Source organism: Chiloscyllium plagiosum, chromosome 13, assembly GCF_004010195.1.
Source record: "Chiloscyllium plagiosum isolate BGI_BamShark_2017 chromosome 13, ASM401019v2, whole genome shotgun sequence".
Lineage (NCBI taxonomy): Eukaryota > Metazoa > Chordata > Chondrichthyes > Orectolobiformes > Hemiscylliidae > Chiloscyllium > Chiloscyllium plagiosum.
This window is the reverse complement of record NC_057722.1, coordinates 47619566-47639118: the sequence shown is the minus strand read 5'-3', so window position 1 is coordinate 47639118 and position 19553 is coordinate 47619566. Positions and strand designations below refer to the sequence as shown.

At 41.2% G+C, this 19553-nt stretch overlaps 1 protein-coding gene across 2 annotated transcripts in view; it reads right to left on the bottom strand.

Annotated features, from left to right (window-relative positions):
- The window catches only part of clcn2c (chloride channel 2c), a 611909-nt gene that overhangs the window by 342742 nt on the left and 249614 nt on the right, over nt 1-19553 (bottom strand). The window contains exon 3 of one of the 2 annotated variants that reach the window (XM_043702310.1): nt 14793-14924. In XM_043702310.1, coding sequence (XP_043558245.1) covers nt 14793-14924 — 132 coding nt within the window. Of the gene's footprint in view, nt 1-1859; nt 1877-14792; nt 14925-19553 lie in introns of those variants that run through there. The other variant, XM_043702311.1, reaches the window with a different exon arrangement.

The window sequence follows — 19553 nt, the reverse complement described above, 5'->3', positions numbered from 1 at the left end:
GCCCATAAAACTATGTTGCCTATCACTGATAAGCCCATTCTTTTTTAAATATAAATAGATCCTATCCCTCAGTACCTTCTCCAGCAACTTTCCCACCACTGACGTCAGACTCACTGGTCAGTAGTTACCCGAAATATCCCTATTACCCTTCTTGTATAGGGTGACAACATGAGCAACCTTCCAGTCCTCCGGTACCTCACCTGTATTTAAGGATGCCACAAAGATATCTGTCAGGGCCCCAACTATTTCCTCTCTCGCCTCCCTCAGCAACCTGGGATAGATCCCATCAGGTCCTGGGGATTTGTCCACCTTAATATCCTCTAGCCGACCCAAAACATCTTCCCTACTTATGTCAACGTGATCCAGACTAATCAAATTTCAATTCTAATTTCAACATTCATCATGTTCCTCTCCTCAGTGAACACTGATGCAAAGTAATCATTCAGAATCTCACTCATTCTCTCAGGTTTGACACACAGCCTTCCTTCATTATCCCTCAGTGAACCAATCCTTTCTCTAGTTACCCACTTGCTTCTTATATAAGAATAAAATGCTTTGGGATTTTCCTTAATTCTGCTCACTAAAGCAATTTCATAACCCCTTTTAGCCCGCTTGATTCCTCGTTTAAGACAGGTCCTACTCTTCTGATATTCCTCCAGGGCCCATTCTTTTCTTAGCTGCCTAGACCTTATGTACGCTTCCCTTTCCCTCTTGGCTAGTCATACAATTTTTTCTGTCATCCACGGTTCACGAACATGAAGATCTGGTAGCTCAGCAACTTATGCAGGTGAGTTGAGTTTTAATGACACTGTGTCTGACCAAAGAGATGGTGTTACCATGGGATTCCAATAGGTTCAGTGCTCGGAAATATCGTTGTTAGGTTCTGAGAGAAACAAGTCTTTGATGGAATGACACCAAACCTCCTATTCCTCACATCCTTCCGATATGTAGATGGTATGTTTATTGTATTCGAGTCTGCAGCTGCAAGAAAGAACTTCCTTACATGTCTCTATCAGCTCAGTCCTGTACTTCAATTTATCTTCAAAATAGAGCAGTCAATTGAGCTGCCTTTCCTCGATGGCCTAGTTGAGGAAGCAGCCAGCAGGTTCCCCATTACAGACCTCTCTTCTCTGGTCATTTTGATACTTTCCAATTAACCTGTTCAGAGATGTTACTACATACTTCTGCAGAGGTGGGACTTGAACTCAGGTCTCCTAGCTCAAATGTTGAGACACTACCACTACACCACAAGAGCCCCCGTTGGTCAGTATATTCTTTGGTATTCCTCTGCTCCATATGCGATGAGATTAGCCAATCAGAAACCTTTTTAAGTAGTACCTGAGCCATTTGTTCATCATGCAAACCTGACATTGAAATTGGGAGCATCAAAGCCACCCCTTGGGATAACAACGACCCTGATCAGATCATTTCTGACTAAAATTATCACAAATCCATGGATAGCCATAAGGTTCTTGGTCCTGATAAGTGCCCAGTTTATGCCAGATTACCCTAGAGATAAGGTAGCTCAAATTGTAAGCAACAGAAGAACCAAGTTGTTTCACCCTCCTACTATGTAGTAATGTTCACAACTCATAGGGGATAGTTAAATAGACATTGTACTTGTAATTTAGTATACTGGCACTGAAATTCATTTTTATTAGACCTGAAAATCATATATCCCAAAGACTTGAATCAAATAGCATATATCATTTGGTTATTCACAAAAAGCATGGCATTTACTTACTCATCTTGACCACAGTTGCAAAACCTACAAGAACAAATACATCCTGATGATCAAAATGCAGTGATGGGTCCCAAAGGATAATTACCAAAAGTGAGTACTAAAGTCAACAACTTACCAGTAGGGACAAGTCAGCAGAAAAAGTTCAATTCTAAAATGTAGAGCAGAGAAGTCCACTCTGAAATATAACAAGTAGTCAGGAAGGTTCAGTATAAAAATATACACTAAGAAAGTACAATGTAAGCTCAGACACTCTCTCTGGGAAAGAACATGTCCTCAGAGAGTGATCATGAATTTTAAAAGAAATCTATTTCATGGTGGGGATGGAGGTGGGGGGGCAACATTAACAGTCCAGGGACCGATGGAAGGCAAGATAGATGGCATTGCTTTACAATATAGAATAGATTGGAGAGCCAGCAGGAGCAGGAGTCTTCGATCGGGATATCAGGAGAATAGCTCTGGATCTCAAAGGTTTCAGATATGTCACCTATATCTCTCAGTGTCTAAGTAGCCAAGAGCTGCATCTTATGGTTTTTTTTGGCTGTGACAATTTCCAGAGTTTCACAGAGGATTTCTCTCGTGAGGCCGAGTGAGACTTCTCACTGAATTCTTAACTTGTTAAAACTTATCCGGCTCGATGGCACCCACTTGTCTGAATTTACCCCAATTCCACCTAAAACAATTCCCTACAGTCAGGACATCCCAGAATGGACCAGCATTCCTGGTGCTACTGCCATATTTAAAAGGCCATTGTGCACCCTGACAACAGAGATCCAGAGCTGCCTTCCACAGCTCCTCACATTTGTGATAGACATGGCAGAGAAGGGAAAATTGCTGCTCTACTTTGTGAACACGGTCCTGGAGGTCTTGGCTGAGGGGCAGCGCAAAGGAGGGCTGACCTCTTACCCACTCTATCATTGTTACAAGTTTACAGATGATACAAAGAGATATAGAGGCACAGGTTGCATTGAAGAGGCGGGGAGGCTACAGAAGGATTTGAACAGGTTAGGAGAGTGGGCAAAGAAATGGCAGATGGAATAAAATGTGGGAAAGTGTGAGCTCATGCACTTTGGTAGGAAGAGTAGAGGCATGGACTATTTTCTAAATGGGGACAAATTTCGTAAGTCTGAAGTGCAAAGAGTTGGGGAGTTTTAGTACAGGATTGTCCCAAAGTAAACTTGCAGTTTGAGTCAATATTACTGGAGGCGAATGCAATGATGGCATTTATTTTGAGTGGACTTGAATACAAAAGCAGGGATGTACTTCTGAGGCTCTATAACGCTCTGGTCAGACCACATTTGGAGTATTGTGCGCAGTTTTGGGCCCTATACCTCAGGAAGGATATACTGGCCCTGGAGTGTGCTCAGAGGAGGTTCACAAGAATGGTCCCAGGAGTGAAAAGCTTAACATTTTAGGACTCTGGGTTTATACTTGATGGAGTTTAGAAGGATAAGAGGGGGATCTCATTTAAACATAGAGAACACTGAATGGCTTGGACAGACTGGATGTTGGGAAGCTGTTCCCATTGGTAGGAGAGACTAGGACCTGAGAGCATTGCCTTAGAGTAAAGGGAAGACCTTATAGAAGGGAGATAAGGAGAAACCTTTTCAGCTAGAGAGTGGTGAATTGATGGAATTCATTGCCACAATAGGCTGTGGAGGCCAGGTCATTTAGGTATATTTAAGATTGAGATAGATTTTTGAGGATCATGAGTTACAGGGAGAAAGCAGAAGAATGGGGTTGAGAAACATATCAGCCATGATTGAATGACGGAGCAGCTCAATGGGCTGAATGGTCTAATTTCTGCTCCTATGTCATATGGTCTTACATTACTATATCCACTCCCAGCAAGGTTCATGTTCTATCACTCGCGCTATTGCCTGCAATACTTTCCCCATTCACTCCCAACCACCCAAGCCCCAAGGTTGGCATGGTGGCTCAGTGGTTAGCACTGCTGCCTCACAGCAGCAGGGACCAGAGTTTGATTCCACCTTCAAGCAAGAGTTGGATTCTGGGTAATCCAAGATGGAGGACAGGAAAAATTTCTGGCTGTAACAGCTGCTCCTTTTTTGAAGTATTTTAGGTGTTGGAGGTGATTTCCTTGAATTCCAGGAGCAGCGATTAATGTTTTATATGCTGTTGCATCGTTTTGGAACTTCGGAGAAAAGAAAGTCAAAACAACAGCAGGTGGGCGGCACGGTGGCACAGTGGTTAGCATTGCTGCCTCACAGCGCCAGAGACCCGGGTTCAATTCCCGACTCAGGCGACTGACTGTGTAGAGTTTGCACATTCTCCCCGTGTCTGCATGGGTTTCCTCTGGGTGCTCCAGTTTCCTCCCACAGTCCAAAAATGTGTAGGTCAGGTGAATTGGCCATGCTAAATTGCCCATAGTGTTTGGTGAAGGGGTAAATGTAGGGGTATGGGTGGGTTGCGCTTTGGCGGGTTGGTGTGGACTTATTGGGCCGTAGGGCCTGTTTCCACACTGAAAGTAATCTAAGTAATAGCACTTTTAAGAAGGGAGAGGAACAGACAAAGGAAGCACATGGTGAGGCTTGTGCAGGGGAGAGAGAGAGAGAGAGAGAGAGAGAGAAAAACTCACATTGCTAACTGACAGAGCAGTGAACCTGCACAGTTACTGCCTTTGTTGTTTTGAATTCATGTATCGCTGAACACCGGAGTACGTCTAGGAAAATTAACAAACAGTGGTTTGTTAATTGGTGTGTTGCCTCTCTCATGCCAGGATCAAGGATGTCTCAGAGAGGATGCAGAATGTACTCAAGGGGGAGAGGGGACAGCATGAGGACATTGTACATATTGCAACCAAATCACAACTGATCTTGGAGGAACATGTTTGGAAGAGGTTACAGCACAGAGACAAATAAGTGGATATTTTAAGTGTGGCCTTACAGTAAGTCTGCAGTAGTGAGTAGAGTGGGTTCTTTGTTGATTATATTCTTTATTGAGATAAGTCTCTTGAGTAAACTTAAAATATAAGCCATAAGTATTAAGTTAGCCTGAAGCAGTGTTTTGTAGAGGAATACGACGGTGCTATTTTCTGGGTCTGCAGATTGAAAGAAGCAAAAATGGCTCTTAGCAGAGTGATATGCTCTTCTTGTCGGATGTGGGAGTTTAGGCAGAGTTTACGGGGTTACTGTGGATTATATCTGCAAAAACTGCTGTTGGTTGTGAATCCTATCAGATTGAATGGATCAGTTGGAGAGACAGTTAGAGGCAATGAGGAATTTACAAGAGCAAGGGGATGTGATGGATGGCAGTTATAGGAAGAGAGAGAAGTCACAGATACAGTCGCATAGATAGGTTAACTCCAGGAAAGGTAAGAGAGGTAGGCAGGTACTGCAGGAGTCTTCTGTGGCTATCCCCATTTCAAACAAATATGCTGCTTTGGAAAATTAGGGGGTGATGGATTCTCAGGGGAACATAGCACAAACAGCTGGTCTATGGTATTGAGATTAGCTCTAATGCAATGAGGGGTACGTGGGGTTCCAAGAGATGGATTGTGTTAGGGAATTCTCTAGTCCGAGGTACAGACAGACGTTTCTGTGGCCAGCAGCGAAAAATCAGAATGGTGTGTTGCCTCTCTCATGCCAGGATCAAGGATGTCTCAGAGAGGATGCAGAATGTTCTCAAGGGGGAGAGGGGACAGCATGAGGACATTGTACATATTGCAACCAATGACATAGGAAGGGAAAAGGTTGAGATTCTGAAGGGAGATTACAGAGAGTTAGGCAGGAATTTAAGAAGGATGCCCTCGAGAGCAGTAATATCTGGATTACTCCCAGTGCTACGAGCTACTGAGGGCAGGAATAGGAGGATAGAGCAGATGAATGCATGGCTGAGGATTCACACTTTTGGATCATTGGGTGCTCTTATGCAGTAGAAGTGACCTGTACAAGAAGGACAGATTGCACCTGAATTGGAAGGGGACTAATATACTGGCAGGGAGATTTGCTGGAGCTGCTCGGGAGGATTTAAACTACTAAGATTGGGGGGGGGGGGGGGTGCCAGTGGTGGGACCCAAGGAGATAGCGAAGAAAGATATCAGAGACTGGTATAGTTGAGAAGAAAGGCGAGTCAAACAGTCAGGTCAAGCAGGGTCCAAGCAGAAAACAAGATAGGACTTACCAATTACACTGCATTTATTTCAATGCAAGAGGCCTAACAAGGAAGGCAGGTGAACTCAGGACATGGTTAAGAACATGGGACTGGGATATCATAGGAATTACAGAACCATGGCTCAGGGATGGACAGGACTGGCAACCTAATGTTCCAGGATACAAGTGCTACAGGAAGGACAGAAAGGGAGGCAAGGGGGGGGGAGTGGCATTTTGATAAGGGATAGCATTACAGCTGTACTGAGGGAGGATATTCCTGGAAAAATATCCAGGGAAGTTATTTGGGTGGAATTGAGAAATAAGAAAGGGATGATCACCTTATTGGGATTGTATTATAGACCCCTAATAGTCAGAGGAAAAATAAGAAACAACCTTGTAAGGAGATCGTAGCTATCTGTAAGAATAATAAGGTGGTTGTGGTAGGGGATTTTAACTTTCCAAACATAGACTGGGACTGCCATAGTGTTAAGGGTTTAGATGGAGAGGAATTTGTTGAGTGCAAGACAATTTTCTGATTCAGTATGTGGATGTACCTACTAGAGAAGGTGCAAAACTTGACCTACTCTTGGGAAGTAATGCAGGGCAGGTGACTGAGGTGTCAGTGGGGGAGCACTTTGGGGCCAGCGACCATAATTCTATGGTTTAAAATAGAGATGGAAAAGGATAGACCGGATCTAAAAGTTGAAGTTCTAAATTGAAGGAAGGCTAATTCTTAGGCAAGAACTTTCAAAAGCTGATTGGGGGCAGATGCTCGCAGGTAAAGAGACAGCTGGATAATGGGAAGCCTTCAGAAGTGAGATAATGAGAGTCCAGAGAAAGGAAAGACTGGTAGTGAAAGGGAATGCTGGATGACTAAAGAAATTGTCAGGTATAGTCAGGATAGATTGAGTGAATCATTAGTAGAGTATAAAGGCAGTAGGAGTATAATTAAGAGGAAAATCAGGAGGGCAAAAAGGGGACATGAAATAGCTTTGGCAAATAGAGTTAAGGAGAATCCTAAGGATTTTTATAAATACACGAAGGAAAAAAGATCAGCAACGTGGCCTTTGTGTGGAGCTGCAGGAGATGGGGGAAGATACTAAATGGGTATTTTGCATCAGTGTTTACTGAGCAGAAGGACATCGAAGATATAAAATGTGGGGACATAGATAGTGATATCTTGAAAAATGTCCATATTACAGAGGAGGAAGTGCTGGATGTCTTGAAACGCATAAAAGGGGATAATCCCCAGGATCTCATCAGGTGCACCCTCGAACTCAGTGGGAAGCTAGGTAAGTGATTGCTGGGACCCTTACTGAGATATTTGTATCATCGATAGTCACAGATGAGGTGCTGGAGGACTGGAGGTTAGCTAACATGGTGCCACTGTTTAAGATGGTAAGGACAAGCCAGCGAGAGCTTGATGTCAGTGGTGGGCAAGTTGTTGGAGGGAATCCTGAGGGACAGGATGTATATGTATTTTGGAAAGGCAAGGACGGATTAGAGATAGTCAACATGGGTTTGTCTGTGGGAAATCATGTCTCACAAACTTGATTTGAGTTTTTTGAAGAAGTAACAAAGAGGATTGATGAGGGCAGAGCGGTGGATGTGATCTATATGGACTTCAGTAAGGTGTTCAACAAGGTTCTCCATGGGAGACTGTTAGCAAGGCAAAATTTCATTGAGCCATTTGGATACAGAACTGGCTCAAAGATAGAAGACAGAGTGTGGTGGTGGAGGGTTATTCTTCAGACTGGAGGCCTGTGACCAGTGGAGTGCTACAAACTTCGGTCCACTACTTTTCATCATTTATATAAGTGATTGGGATGCGAGCAGAAGAGGTATAGTGAGTAAGTTTGCAGATGACAGCAAAATTGGAGGTGTAGTGGACAGCTAAGAAGGTTACCTCAGTTTACGACAGGATCTTGATCAGATGGGCCAGTGGGCTTAGAAGTGGCAGATGGGGTTTAATTTAGATAAATGTGAGGTGCTGCATTTTAGGAAAGCAAATCTTAGCAGGACTTGTACACTTAATGGTAAGGTCCAAGGGAGTGTTGTTGAACAAAGAGAGTGCAGGTTCATAGCTCCTTGAAAGTGGAGTCGCAGGTAGATAGGATAGTGAAGAAGGCATTTGACATGCTTTTCTTTTATTGGTCAGAGTATTGACTACAGGAGTTGGGAGGTCATGTTGCGGCTGTACAGGACATTGGTTAGGCCACTGTTGGAATATTGCGTGAAATTCTGATGTCCTTCCTATCGGAAGGATGTTGTGAAACTGGAAAGTATTCAGAAAAGATTTATAAGGATGTTGCCAGTGTTGGAGGATTTGAGATGTAAGGAGAGGTTAAATAGGCTAGGGCTGCTTTCCCTGGAGCGTTGGAGGCTGAGGGGTGAACTTGTAGAGGTTTATAAAATCATGAGGGGCATGGATAGGATAAATAACAAAGTCTCTTCCCTGGAGTGGGGGAGTCTAGAACTGGAGGACTTAAGTTTAGGGTGAGAGGGGAAAGATATAAAAGAGACCTAAGGGGCACCTTTTTCACACAGAGGATAGTACATGTATGGAATGAGCTGCCAAAGGAAGTGATGGAGGCTAGTACAATTGCAACATTTAATAGCCATCTGGATGGATACATGAATAAGAAGGGTTTGGAGGGATATGGGTCAGGTGCTGGCAGGTGGGACTAGATTGGGTTGGGATATCAGGTCAGCATGGACGAGTTGGACAAAAGGGTCTGTTTCCATGCTGTACATCTCTATGACTCTATGACTCTATGACTTTATAACTGTGAGTGGAGTTTACACATTCTCCCTGTGTCTGTGGGAGTTTCCTCTGGGTGTTTGGGTTTCCAACCACAGTCCAAAGATGTGCTAGTTAGGCAATTGGCCAAGACTAAATTGCCTCAGTGCCCACAAATGTGTAGGCTCGGTACATTAGTCAGAGGAAGTGTAGAATAATAGGGTAAGGGAATGGGTCTGAGTTGGATACTTTCCAGAAGGTCGGTGTGGACTTGTTGGGTCATATGGCCTGTTTCCACAGTGTAGGGATTCGAGAGAGAAAACAAATTCTGTAACATGTGCAGGCTAATTAGATTACTCATGGGAAATGCGTGGTACAGGGATATGGTCGGGGTGTGTTTATGTGGGATACCCTTCAGGTGGTCAGTGTGGACTTGATGGGCCAAATGGCCTGTTTTTTTACTGTAGGGATTCTATGTACACCATGACCTCTGCCTGCCTTCTGCATTGCAGACTTATTCTGTGGGGATTCTTCCCTGCCAATGATAAAGGTCACAGCTGTGCTATCACTTTCATTTCCCTTCAGACCTGCTTTCCACTCATACTAGGAGGAAAACACTCCACAATGGGTCAGAAAGAATGCAGACTGGTAGTGGGCTGCCACTCAGCTCATCACTCCTTATGAGGACAAGATCATGAGTCTAAACGCTCCAAGTGCCAAACTGATTACGTCAAGCTCCTGGAATGGTATCGAAGGCTGCCCGGTCTTACTGTGCCATAGCTGGGTGAAGACCATCTCCCTTGGCTTGACTGAGAAACTTCCTAGCTTTGCATCTGTACAGAAAGCTAGCAGTACTGTAAGCCCAGTATCTCGAGTGAGGAGCAAGGCTCAAAATGCAAGGAAGGCAGGAATGCTATAGGTAGGCTATCCACGTATGCCCAAAGTGAGTAAGTGCTAAGAGACCAAGTGAACAATGTAGAGATATAGCCTGTCTCGTCTATGAGCTGTGTTCATGTTCCTGGGTGCATAGTGTCCTTGCTGCAGCATTACAATGATAGCTGCCATTGTATCTCAGTGCAACAATGAAGTACAGAATTGCACGAAGTGGATCGAAGATACTGACACACAAAAGGGGAAAAAGGAACAAGTGTAGGCTTCTTGGCCCTTCAAGTCAGCTCTGCCATTCAATAAGATCATAGTTGATTTCATTTCAGTCTTAACTGTAGATTCCTGCATATCTCCAATAATTATTCATCCCCTTAGTGATTAAAAATCTATGTACCTCTACCTCTACCTTAAAGATATTGAAAGATTTTGCATCCATTGTCTGTTGAGGAAGGGAATTCCAAAGACTACCAACTCATGAGATTAAAAAAAAATTTAACATCTCGGTCTTAAATGGGTGACCTCTTTATTTTTTAAGCTATGAGCACGAAGATGTGCCAAGAGGTTCCTTAGAGGCTGGCACATGTTGAATGCCAATGTCTATGGTCAAGGGATGCATGTAGCTGGTCACCATGAAGATGGAGTGTACCTCAAGATGTTGGCACCTAATGTCCAGTATAGAGGTCCTTTGGATCAAGCAGTGAGTTGAAATTGTTAGATATCGATTCAAATTTCCATGTCGAGAATTGTCGACATCTAATGTGCTCCCAGCAGGTAGAAAGAAAGCTGCATGTTAATGAGAGGCGATTTGAAGTTAACATTAAGAAGCAATAATCCCCCTTTAGCGGAAACTTGCCGCTGCCTGGCAAAGATTTGCCTTGATGCCCGGAACCTAATTTAACAAATGGAATAAATTGCTCTCAACACCGCGATGTGTCTTGCTAGACCTCAGGAGTGATTCTACTAAACCTCTCCCCATAAAAGAAATAGTGACAGTGTCTACCTACCCACAAATAAACATAGAAGAGATCAAGGAGCCTAGGGACAGGAGTGAGATTGGTGTGGCAGGTTTTCACAATCTAACAGTGAGGAGAAAAGAGTGAGCAACATCTTTAGGGGAGACATCAATGTTGCACACAGGAAACATCACAAAAGATGCACTGCCTCTTCTTTCCTGCCATTCCCACAAGTTATTTTTAATAACTAATTTTCTGAATCTCAACCACCTGCCCACATTAACTATTTTATGGAGTGGTTAGCATTTTATTTAGATCAATTGGTTTGTCAATAATCTTAATTGCCTCTTTTTTTGACTACGATGGGCAAGCTGCTGATTTCTGCCCAGCCCCTACATTGTGGGGAATGGGTCAGAGGCTGATGGGAAGGTAGTGTGTGCCAGAAACCCATTGTATTTTAAATGCATTCTACCAAAATCACATGGGGTGAAATCCAGGCCCACGTGCTTGTTTCTTTGCCAGCATGGATAACCTTCATCATTTAATTCAACACGTAAACCATCCCTGAAATAAATTGATAGAATTTCAATAACAGTCTCTATTCATAGTACATGAAATTGGTATTGTTATGAAGACACTTCAGATTTAATCATTTTTGTGGACTTGAATTTGAAGGTTTGTGGATACCAGATTATTTTATTAAGAGGTCAATGAAAGGACATTGAAACTATTTTTTAAAAACAGGGCATTTCTTGAAACTCGCGTCTCTTGTGATAACTGTTTATTCACTGATGAACTCCAACTTGGCTGTACAAGTATGAAGCTGCAGCTTTACTCTGGAGATAGTTGGTTTGGATTTTTCGATTGGTAGCCAGCCTTAGAAAGGAAAGGAGCTTCTCAGGCCAGCTCTCCTAATGTTGGGGATCCAGTGTGACACTGGCAACCCTGGCTCTATTTGATCCTGGATTGTCTCCCTGATGAAGGACCCTCCTGCGAAAACCAACTGGTGCTGTGACTCCTGCATTGGGAAAGATCTGAGAGACATCTGCTTTGTGTTGGTGAGACCCATCTTTTGCAGCAGAACAGTAGTCTGACAGGTGAGCATCTCAAGATTTTTGTTTTTATTGGTTTTGCAGTTCAAAGATTAAGATTGATTGGCCCGAACTGGCTCCAAATTGAATATCTGAGCAATATCCTTCTCTTCACCCTTTTACCATGTGGACGTGCATGTGCGTTTGTGTTGGCTATTTAGAGGAGTAACCAATTTGAAACAAGAATATAATGTGTCTTAACCATTTTGAATTGTTTCATTATAAATCAATAATTTTGTGTTTATTAAGGAAACTTCGTTGATAGATCTTTTCATTTTAAGTCTAACATAGGGAATGCATCCATCAGGAACTGGATAAAAGCGTGGTTGAATGTCTGTATGGAGTTTACATATTTTCATGTCTGCATGAGTTTCCACCCAGAGTCCTAAGGTGGATTAGCTATGGTAAATGTGGGATTATGGAGCTAGGATGGGGGATACTCTTTGGAGGGTTGGTGCAGACCTGATGGACCAAATGGCCTCAATCTGCTTTGTAGGGATTCTATGATTACATGTACTGTAACTTGTAACCTGTAGAGTGGTGAGACCAAATAAATATATCAATGCATGCCTCTCATTTTAGTCATGACAATATATAAATAATTTTACCAAACATAATCCATGTCCAGAACAAGAGGCCATAGGTTAAAGGTGAGAAGGAAAAGATTTAAAAGGGACCTAAAGAGCAACTTTTTCATGCAGAGGGTGGTGCGTGTGTGGAATGAGCTGCCAGAGGAAGTGGTGGAGGTTGATAGAATTACAATATTTAAAAGGCATCTAGATAGGTATTTCAATAGGAAGGATTTAGAGAGAATGGGTCAAGTGCTGGCAAATGTGACTAGATGAGATTAGGATATCTGGTCGACATGGACAAGTTGAACCATAGGGTTTGTTTCCGTGCTATACACCTCTATGACTCTATGTGTGAAGTCCCTCACCCTTAAAAATTTTAGACACCACCAGTACTGTCACATAAAACCCTGACCTACTTCTGTCTTTCTCAGAAGAGTTGATACCAAAAAAAATCCAAACTTACAAATGTTTTAAGAGGAAATTTCAGGGTGAAAAGAGATAACTTTTGGAGAGGCAGAGGAATAAGATTGAAACGTGAAGTGAGTTGAAACTTCTGTGAAGGGAATGATTAAACATACTGGATCATAGTGAAGTGGCCAGTCCTCCTTCAGGATTTAATTATATTTAAATAATAACATTGGAAATATCTGCAATACTAATGTAAATTAATTTTAAGATACTTTTCTTTGAAAGCATAGATGAATTGTGTGATCATGACTTTTGTTTCAGTCTTCTCACCAGAAATATAAAGTTGAGTATTTTCAATGCAACACAGCTTATGGAACAACCACTGAACTAATAAATCATTTCATTTTATAGTTCATTTTAAATGCAAAGACTTTTAAAAACTTTAGATTTCATAGTTCTGTGTAACCACAGTGATGATTTATTCATAAACCAAGACTATGAATGTTAAAAGAGAAATAAAACATGTCAGACCAGTTACAGAAAGTCAATTTACACAGGACTACAATGTAGCTATTTACTGGTACTTTTTCATTTTTACAGCTTGGCTTACAATAAATTCGAGATGTTCCATAGTTTGATGCCTTAATTGGTCTTGAGATTTCATTAACTAAAACCTGTCTTTCATTTCCATTACATTTGCAATGTCGTGTACAAGCCAGAAAGGAACATTAATGCCAGTTTAAGAACAAAATTAGATTTAAGCTTCAAACCAGATTCAATATTACAATCAGTGAGGGCAACTTGAGGTCACAATCAAGAATGAATCGCTCACTCAATTAATGCTTTTCAGATTCAAAGACAAACAACAAATTTATCAACATACTTTAATTTTCCAAGGAACTACACAATGCAAAATAGGTTTTTATAAACTTACAAAATACTTCTGGATGAACATCAGCATTTAGTCTCTGCTGAGAGATACATTTCTAACGGGTAAAATATGCTGAGCCTTACGTGGTGAACTATTCTTCATTGGTTTATTCATGTTTAGTTATTCTAATAATTTTGATTACCTCTTTACTGTATGTCCTTCAGCTGACAGGATGGGAGAAACCAAGCTTTGAATCTCTCCACTATGTATGTTGGAGAAGACTAACTGAGAGAATAGGGTCGATACCCTGCTATGATTAACTGATACTCTCCCCTACTTTAAGCCTACACTGCAATCAGCTGACAAACCGCCAGAACTGATAATCTCACCAGCTGCTTAATGGGAAATGGAGGAAAATAATAACGAGAATCAAGTTATGTACAGGATATTTGGTTTTTCCACTGCCACCAATCACCTTCCCACTAAATAGAGGCAAATTTCTTATTTGATGAGAAAAACAAGTCACGTCATTAGCATTTTGTTGTCTCCGAGAAAATAAATCAGTTCTTTATCGTTTCAGTGTCTTTATCAATACTGATAAAGTCATTCGCAGTATACCTATGGCGGAGAGGTATACAGATCAGCTCGAATAGTCGGGATTGTACAAGCTTAAAACAAAATAGCATATTGAAATTTCCAAAATTAAATATTTTTTATCTTCTTAAATAGAAAAGAACAATTCAGACACTAAATTAAAACAACTGATACTTGCATCTCAGCAAGTTATAAGCATCAGATTGACATTGTTATCTGAAATATGGCTTAATCATAACCAAAGTGACTTGTCACTTTAAAGTAGTTGCAATTTACCAGGTTCCTTGTTAGGACTGAAGGCAGTTCGATGAATCCTGATCCTGATTTCAGATATAGTTTAGAGAGTCAGTTTGTGTCATCTGAGACCAAACACAGGATATAGCTATGGATTAATTCACATTATGACTGTATTTCCATTGCAATCTCAATATTGTGGAATCAACTTCAAAACTGTGTGAAGTTAGCTTTTCCTGAGTCCTCTTATAAATATTAAATTAAGTCCAAACATGGCAAATGTATAATGGTTAAAATAGCTAAAAAGGACCAAATTTCACTAAGATTTCAAAAGCACTAAATTTTCCTGTTCAATTTTAGAAGCTGCTGTGTAAATGCTAAACAGCCAACTACCAAATAACAGAGATGCACAGAAAATCTCTCTCTTCCATATACAAGGAAGCAAATTTTATGAAGATGGGGTGAAATATCATCTGCAAACTCACAAAATGAGTCAGAACAAATCAAAGGATTAGCAGTATTTTTAGGAAACCATGTTCCTGTGAAGCTCAATATTTTCATTTGTCAACATCAGTGCACTAATCTTACCTTGGAGGCACATAGCGATTGCAAAATCCATGGCCCAACTGACCAAAGCCATCAACAATCCGAGCAGTATCAGGAAAATCCAGTCTTCTCCCACTTTTGAGATAAGGAATGTTTGACATCGCACACTACATACTGTGGGCAAAAGAAGCGGCAATTATTACACAATATAGTGGATTATTAAATGACAATTCACAATGATTAATTTAATAGGTAACCAACTAGCAAAATGGAATGGGGTATATATTAATTGTCTACATGTCCAGTAGAAAACAGTTTAATGAACTTCCACATTGTTTTCTCAATACAAATTAAGTGCTAAATTTCTTCATTTTCAACATACGCATGGTGTTGTGAAAATCTAGTTCATGGTTTGTGTGTTTTTGAATATGAATTATAACTCAGGAATTAAATCTTTAACTTAGATTGTAAGTTCACTTGCTGAGCTGGAAGGTTTGTTTTTAGGTGTTTCATCAACATGCTAGACATCATCATGAGAGAACCTTCGGTGAAGCGCTGGTGTTATGTCCCACCTTCTATTTGTGTCTTGGTCTCTTAAGGTGGGTGATATCATTTCCGGTTCTTTTTCTCAGAGGTTAGCAAATGGGGTCCAAATCAATGTGTTTATTGATGGAGTTCTGGTTAGAATGCCAGGCCTCTTGGAATTCCCATGCATGTCCCTGTTTATCTTGTCCCACGATGGATGTGTTGTCCCAGTTGAAGTGCTGTCCTTCCTCATCTGTGTGTAAGGATACTAGTGATAGTGAGTCATGTCTTTTTGTGGCTAGTTAATGTTCATGTATCCTGGTGGCTAGTTTTCTGCCTGTTTGTCCAATGTAGTATTTGTTACAGTCCTTGCATGGTATTTTGTAAATGACATTTGTTTTGCTGGTTGTTTGTATCAGGTCCTTTAGGTTCATTAGCTTCTGTTTTAGTGGGTTTGTGGGCTACCAATGATGCCAAGGGGTCTGAATAGTCTGGAAATCATTTCAGAGATGTCTTTGATATAAGGCAATGTGGCTAGAGTTTCTGGGCACATTGCGCCTGCTTGTTTGGGTTTGTCATTGAAAAATCAGTGGACTGTGTTTATTTGGTACCCGTTCTTCCTGAATACACTGTAACGGTATTTTTCTTCAGCTAGGTAATTCCTGGGTACTGCAGTGTGTTGTGGCTCATTGAAATAATGTCCTGATGCAGCTCAGTTTGTGGGTGTTGGGATGATTGCTCCTGCAGTTACATATTTGGTCTGCATTTGTTGTTTTTCTGTTGACGCTGGTTTGAAGTTCTACATTAACTGTTTGTTCTTTGTGACACTAGGAATGTTGTTGTTGTTGTTCTCCAGGAGAACAATCTGTTGTTGTTCTCCTCCTCTTTTGTGAATTTTATGCTAGTAAGGATATTTTTGATGGTGTTGTAGGTTTCCTCTAATTTGTTCCATTTTGTAATCACAAAGGTATCATCCATGTCGCGAACCCACAAAGTTTGGGTTGGATAGTGGGGAGAGCTGTTCATTCAAGGCTCTGCATTACTGCTTCTGCTAGGAACCCTGATATTGGTGATCCCATGGTTGTTCCATTGATTTGTTTATAGGTCTTGTCATTGAAGGTGAAGTGCATAGTGAGGCACAGGTCTATTAGCTTGAGGATTGGTTGATGAAGTTGGTACTGTCAGGTGTTTGTGCCCTTGGTTCTTCTAGTAGTGCGGTCAGTGTTATTTTGGCCAAGCTAATGTTAATTGATGTGATTAGGGCTGTTATGTCAAAGGAGACAGTTATTTCGTCCTCTTCTATCTTGGTGCCTTTGATGGTGTTCAGGAATTCTTGGGTGGAGTTCATGGAGTGACATGAGTCTTCTACTAGGTATTTCAGTTTTCGGTGGAGTTCCTTAGCTAGTCTATATGTCGGTGTTCCAGGTAGTGAGACTACGGGTTTGAGAAGAGGTCCCTGGTTTGTGTACTTTAGGTAGTTCATTGAAGCCGGGTGTGTTGGATTTGTCTGGTTTCATTTTTTGGAAATCTGTCTTAATTGTCCTGATTACTGCAGCCTATTCAATGTGGATGTGATACAGTTTTCTCATTGTGGGGTGAGTCTATTGCCACCTATTGGCAAATGTTGGTTTTTCCAGCAGTGACTTCACTTTTTCAACGTCCTCATTTCTGTTCAGAATGATTGGTCATGCGCCCTTTGTCTGCAGGTACGATTACAATATTTTTGTCCTTTGAGTCTTTCTAGAGCTTTCCTTTTCGGCTTAATGGTGTTGCAACTGTCTATCTGATGGTCTGTGTGGGGTTCTTCTGTGAGTCCATTGTCCTTCAGTGTTGATTCTAATGCTGTTATGAAGTCCTTTTAGTCCATGTCTCTGTAGTTGTAATTCAACCCTCTTACTAGGATGGTTTTTTTCTGTATCTGTTAGTGGTCAGTCTAATAGGTTTTTTTATTCAAACCTGTGTTGTCCTTTTTCCTGTAAGGTTAGTTTTTTTCATTTTCTGTGTTTGCTGCTGTTTGATGCTTATGGCTCATTCCAGTGAATCCATCCATTCATGGTCTGTTGCGTAATTGTATAAAGTTTTTTGGTGTAAAATTTCCCGATTGTTTTAACTGTAGATGAATAGTGAAACTTGGCTGCAAAAGTTAATGCATTAACTGTAATATTGAGGTCTTCAGAAGAGGTATAGTATTATTATAGTAACTATACTTGCCGATAACTTGGAATTGGCAATGTGGTTTAAACATCAAAAAGATTTACATTGAAATTTATACCTTATAGTAGAGTAACAGATTGAGATATTGAACAAAACTGAAAATAAATTGATTAATATTTGCTATGTTCGCAGTCTGAACTCCCATTCCCTCTTACAGTAAACATTTGCCATTGGATAGTTGCTGATCGTCAATACCAAAACTAGTTTAAGTACAGGTGGATGGGCACAGTCCTCACCATTTTGAAAATGACTTGAACAGCACAATGGCAAAAATATGATCTTTATGGATGCACCTTATAACACTGCATTTGTCACACTAGACGGTGTACAAAAGATTTATTTTTATTTGCAAGAACCAGCCAGAATCCCTTCAATACATTTTATTTGGCAATAGCCAACATTGGGAGATTTTTTTTCAGTTTATCTACTATAACTGGCACAATATTTAAAACAGAAAAGTATTGCATGACTCCCTATGCAAGACAAGTAACTATGTACAGCACTGCCCTTTACTGAATTAATGTATATGCTGTTGGAGCAAAATTAGTAGTATGGAGGGTTAGAACCCAGAGCCTGAAATGCAAGACAGGGATTTAATGGTGATTCTGTGTCTACACCAGCACCTAATATTAGCTTACAGAATTTACATTTTGTTTGTGACCTACAAAATGCATGCAATACTGATAATATTATTACATCACAGTTGTAATTTGTTAGGGAAATAAAGTAGGAAAATAATAATGTACATAATATTTCACATCGTGGGAAAATGAATAACTTTTCTGAGATTCCGTCGATCCTATGCAACAGTGGATGGTAAAGTTATGTCTGTGAGAAGCAGACATTAACAAAATTGCTTCTATAGACTATAGCAAGTAAATCAGTGAAATGTGTTTTCATCACAGCCCATGGCTGCACTGGAATAATGCACACATTTAATTTTTTACTTTCAATCTTTTTTTTAAGATTACTTACAGTGTGGAAACAGGCCCTTCAGCCCAACAAGTCCACACCAACCCTCCGAAGAGCAACGCACCCAGACCCATTCCCCTACATTTACCCCTTCACCTAACACTATGGGCAACTTAGCATGGCCAATTCACCTAATCTGCACATTTTTGGACTGTGGGAGGAAACCGGAGCACCCGGAGGAAACCCAAGCAAACACGGGGAGAATGTGCAAACTCCACACAGACAGTTGCCTGAGGCAGGAACTGAACCCGAGTCTCTAGCACTGTGAGGCAGCAGTGCTAACCACTGCGCCACCGTGCCGCCCAAATAGGGGCGAAGCCTTTTATCATGCCAAACAGGTGCATATCCAACTGCATGCATCTCAAACAGGAAGTCCAAGGTTCTGATAAGGTTGGACCAGGTGCCTCATTTTAATATTTCGGTCAGGGTTTTTGAATCTTGAGTCCTTCACCATGTTGGCAGAAGGCCTTTGCTAAGATTCAGAGGTCAAACAGACATGATGCTGGCTGATTACTGCCTTTTAGTGACCCTCAGGATTGTTGCTTTGTTAGTGGTGAGCCACAACAAGTGTTTAAGATTCTTGAATGAAGGAGGCAAGAGTACATTTTCCAGTGAAGACTAATCAATTTAACACCAATGTAAAACAAGTGAAGTCATGTCATTTACATATGTGTGGAGCCTACATCCTGTTTAAGGATGGTCACAAAAGAACACAATTTAATATATACAACATTAACTGTAGATGAATAGTGTCTGCGTGGGTTTCCTCCGGGTGCTCCGGTTTCCTCCCACAGTCCAAAGATGTGCAGGGTCAGGTGAATTGGCCATACTAAATTGCCCATAGTGTTAGGTAAGGGGTAAATGTAGAGGTATGGGTGGGTTTCGCTTCGGCGGGTCGGTGTGGACTTGTTGGGCCGAAGGGCCTGTTTCCACACTGTAATCTAATCTAAACATTAGCAATTGCATTTTACTAATTCCTATTAAACTAGTAAAGTTAATAAGTCATAGAGATGTACAGCATGGAAACAGACCCTTTGGTCCAACCCGTCCATGCCGACCAGATATCCCAACCCAATCTAGTCCCACCTGCCA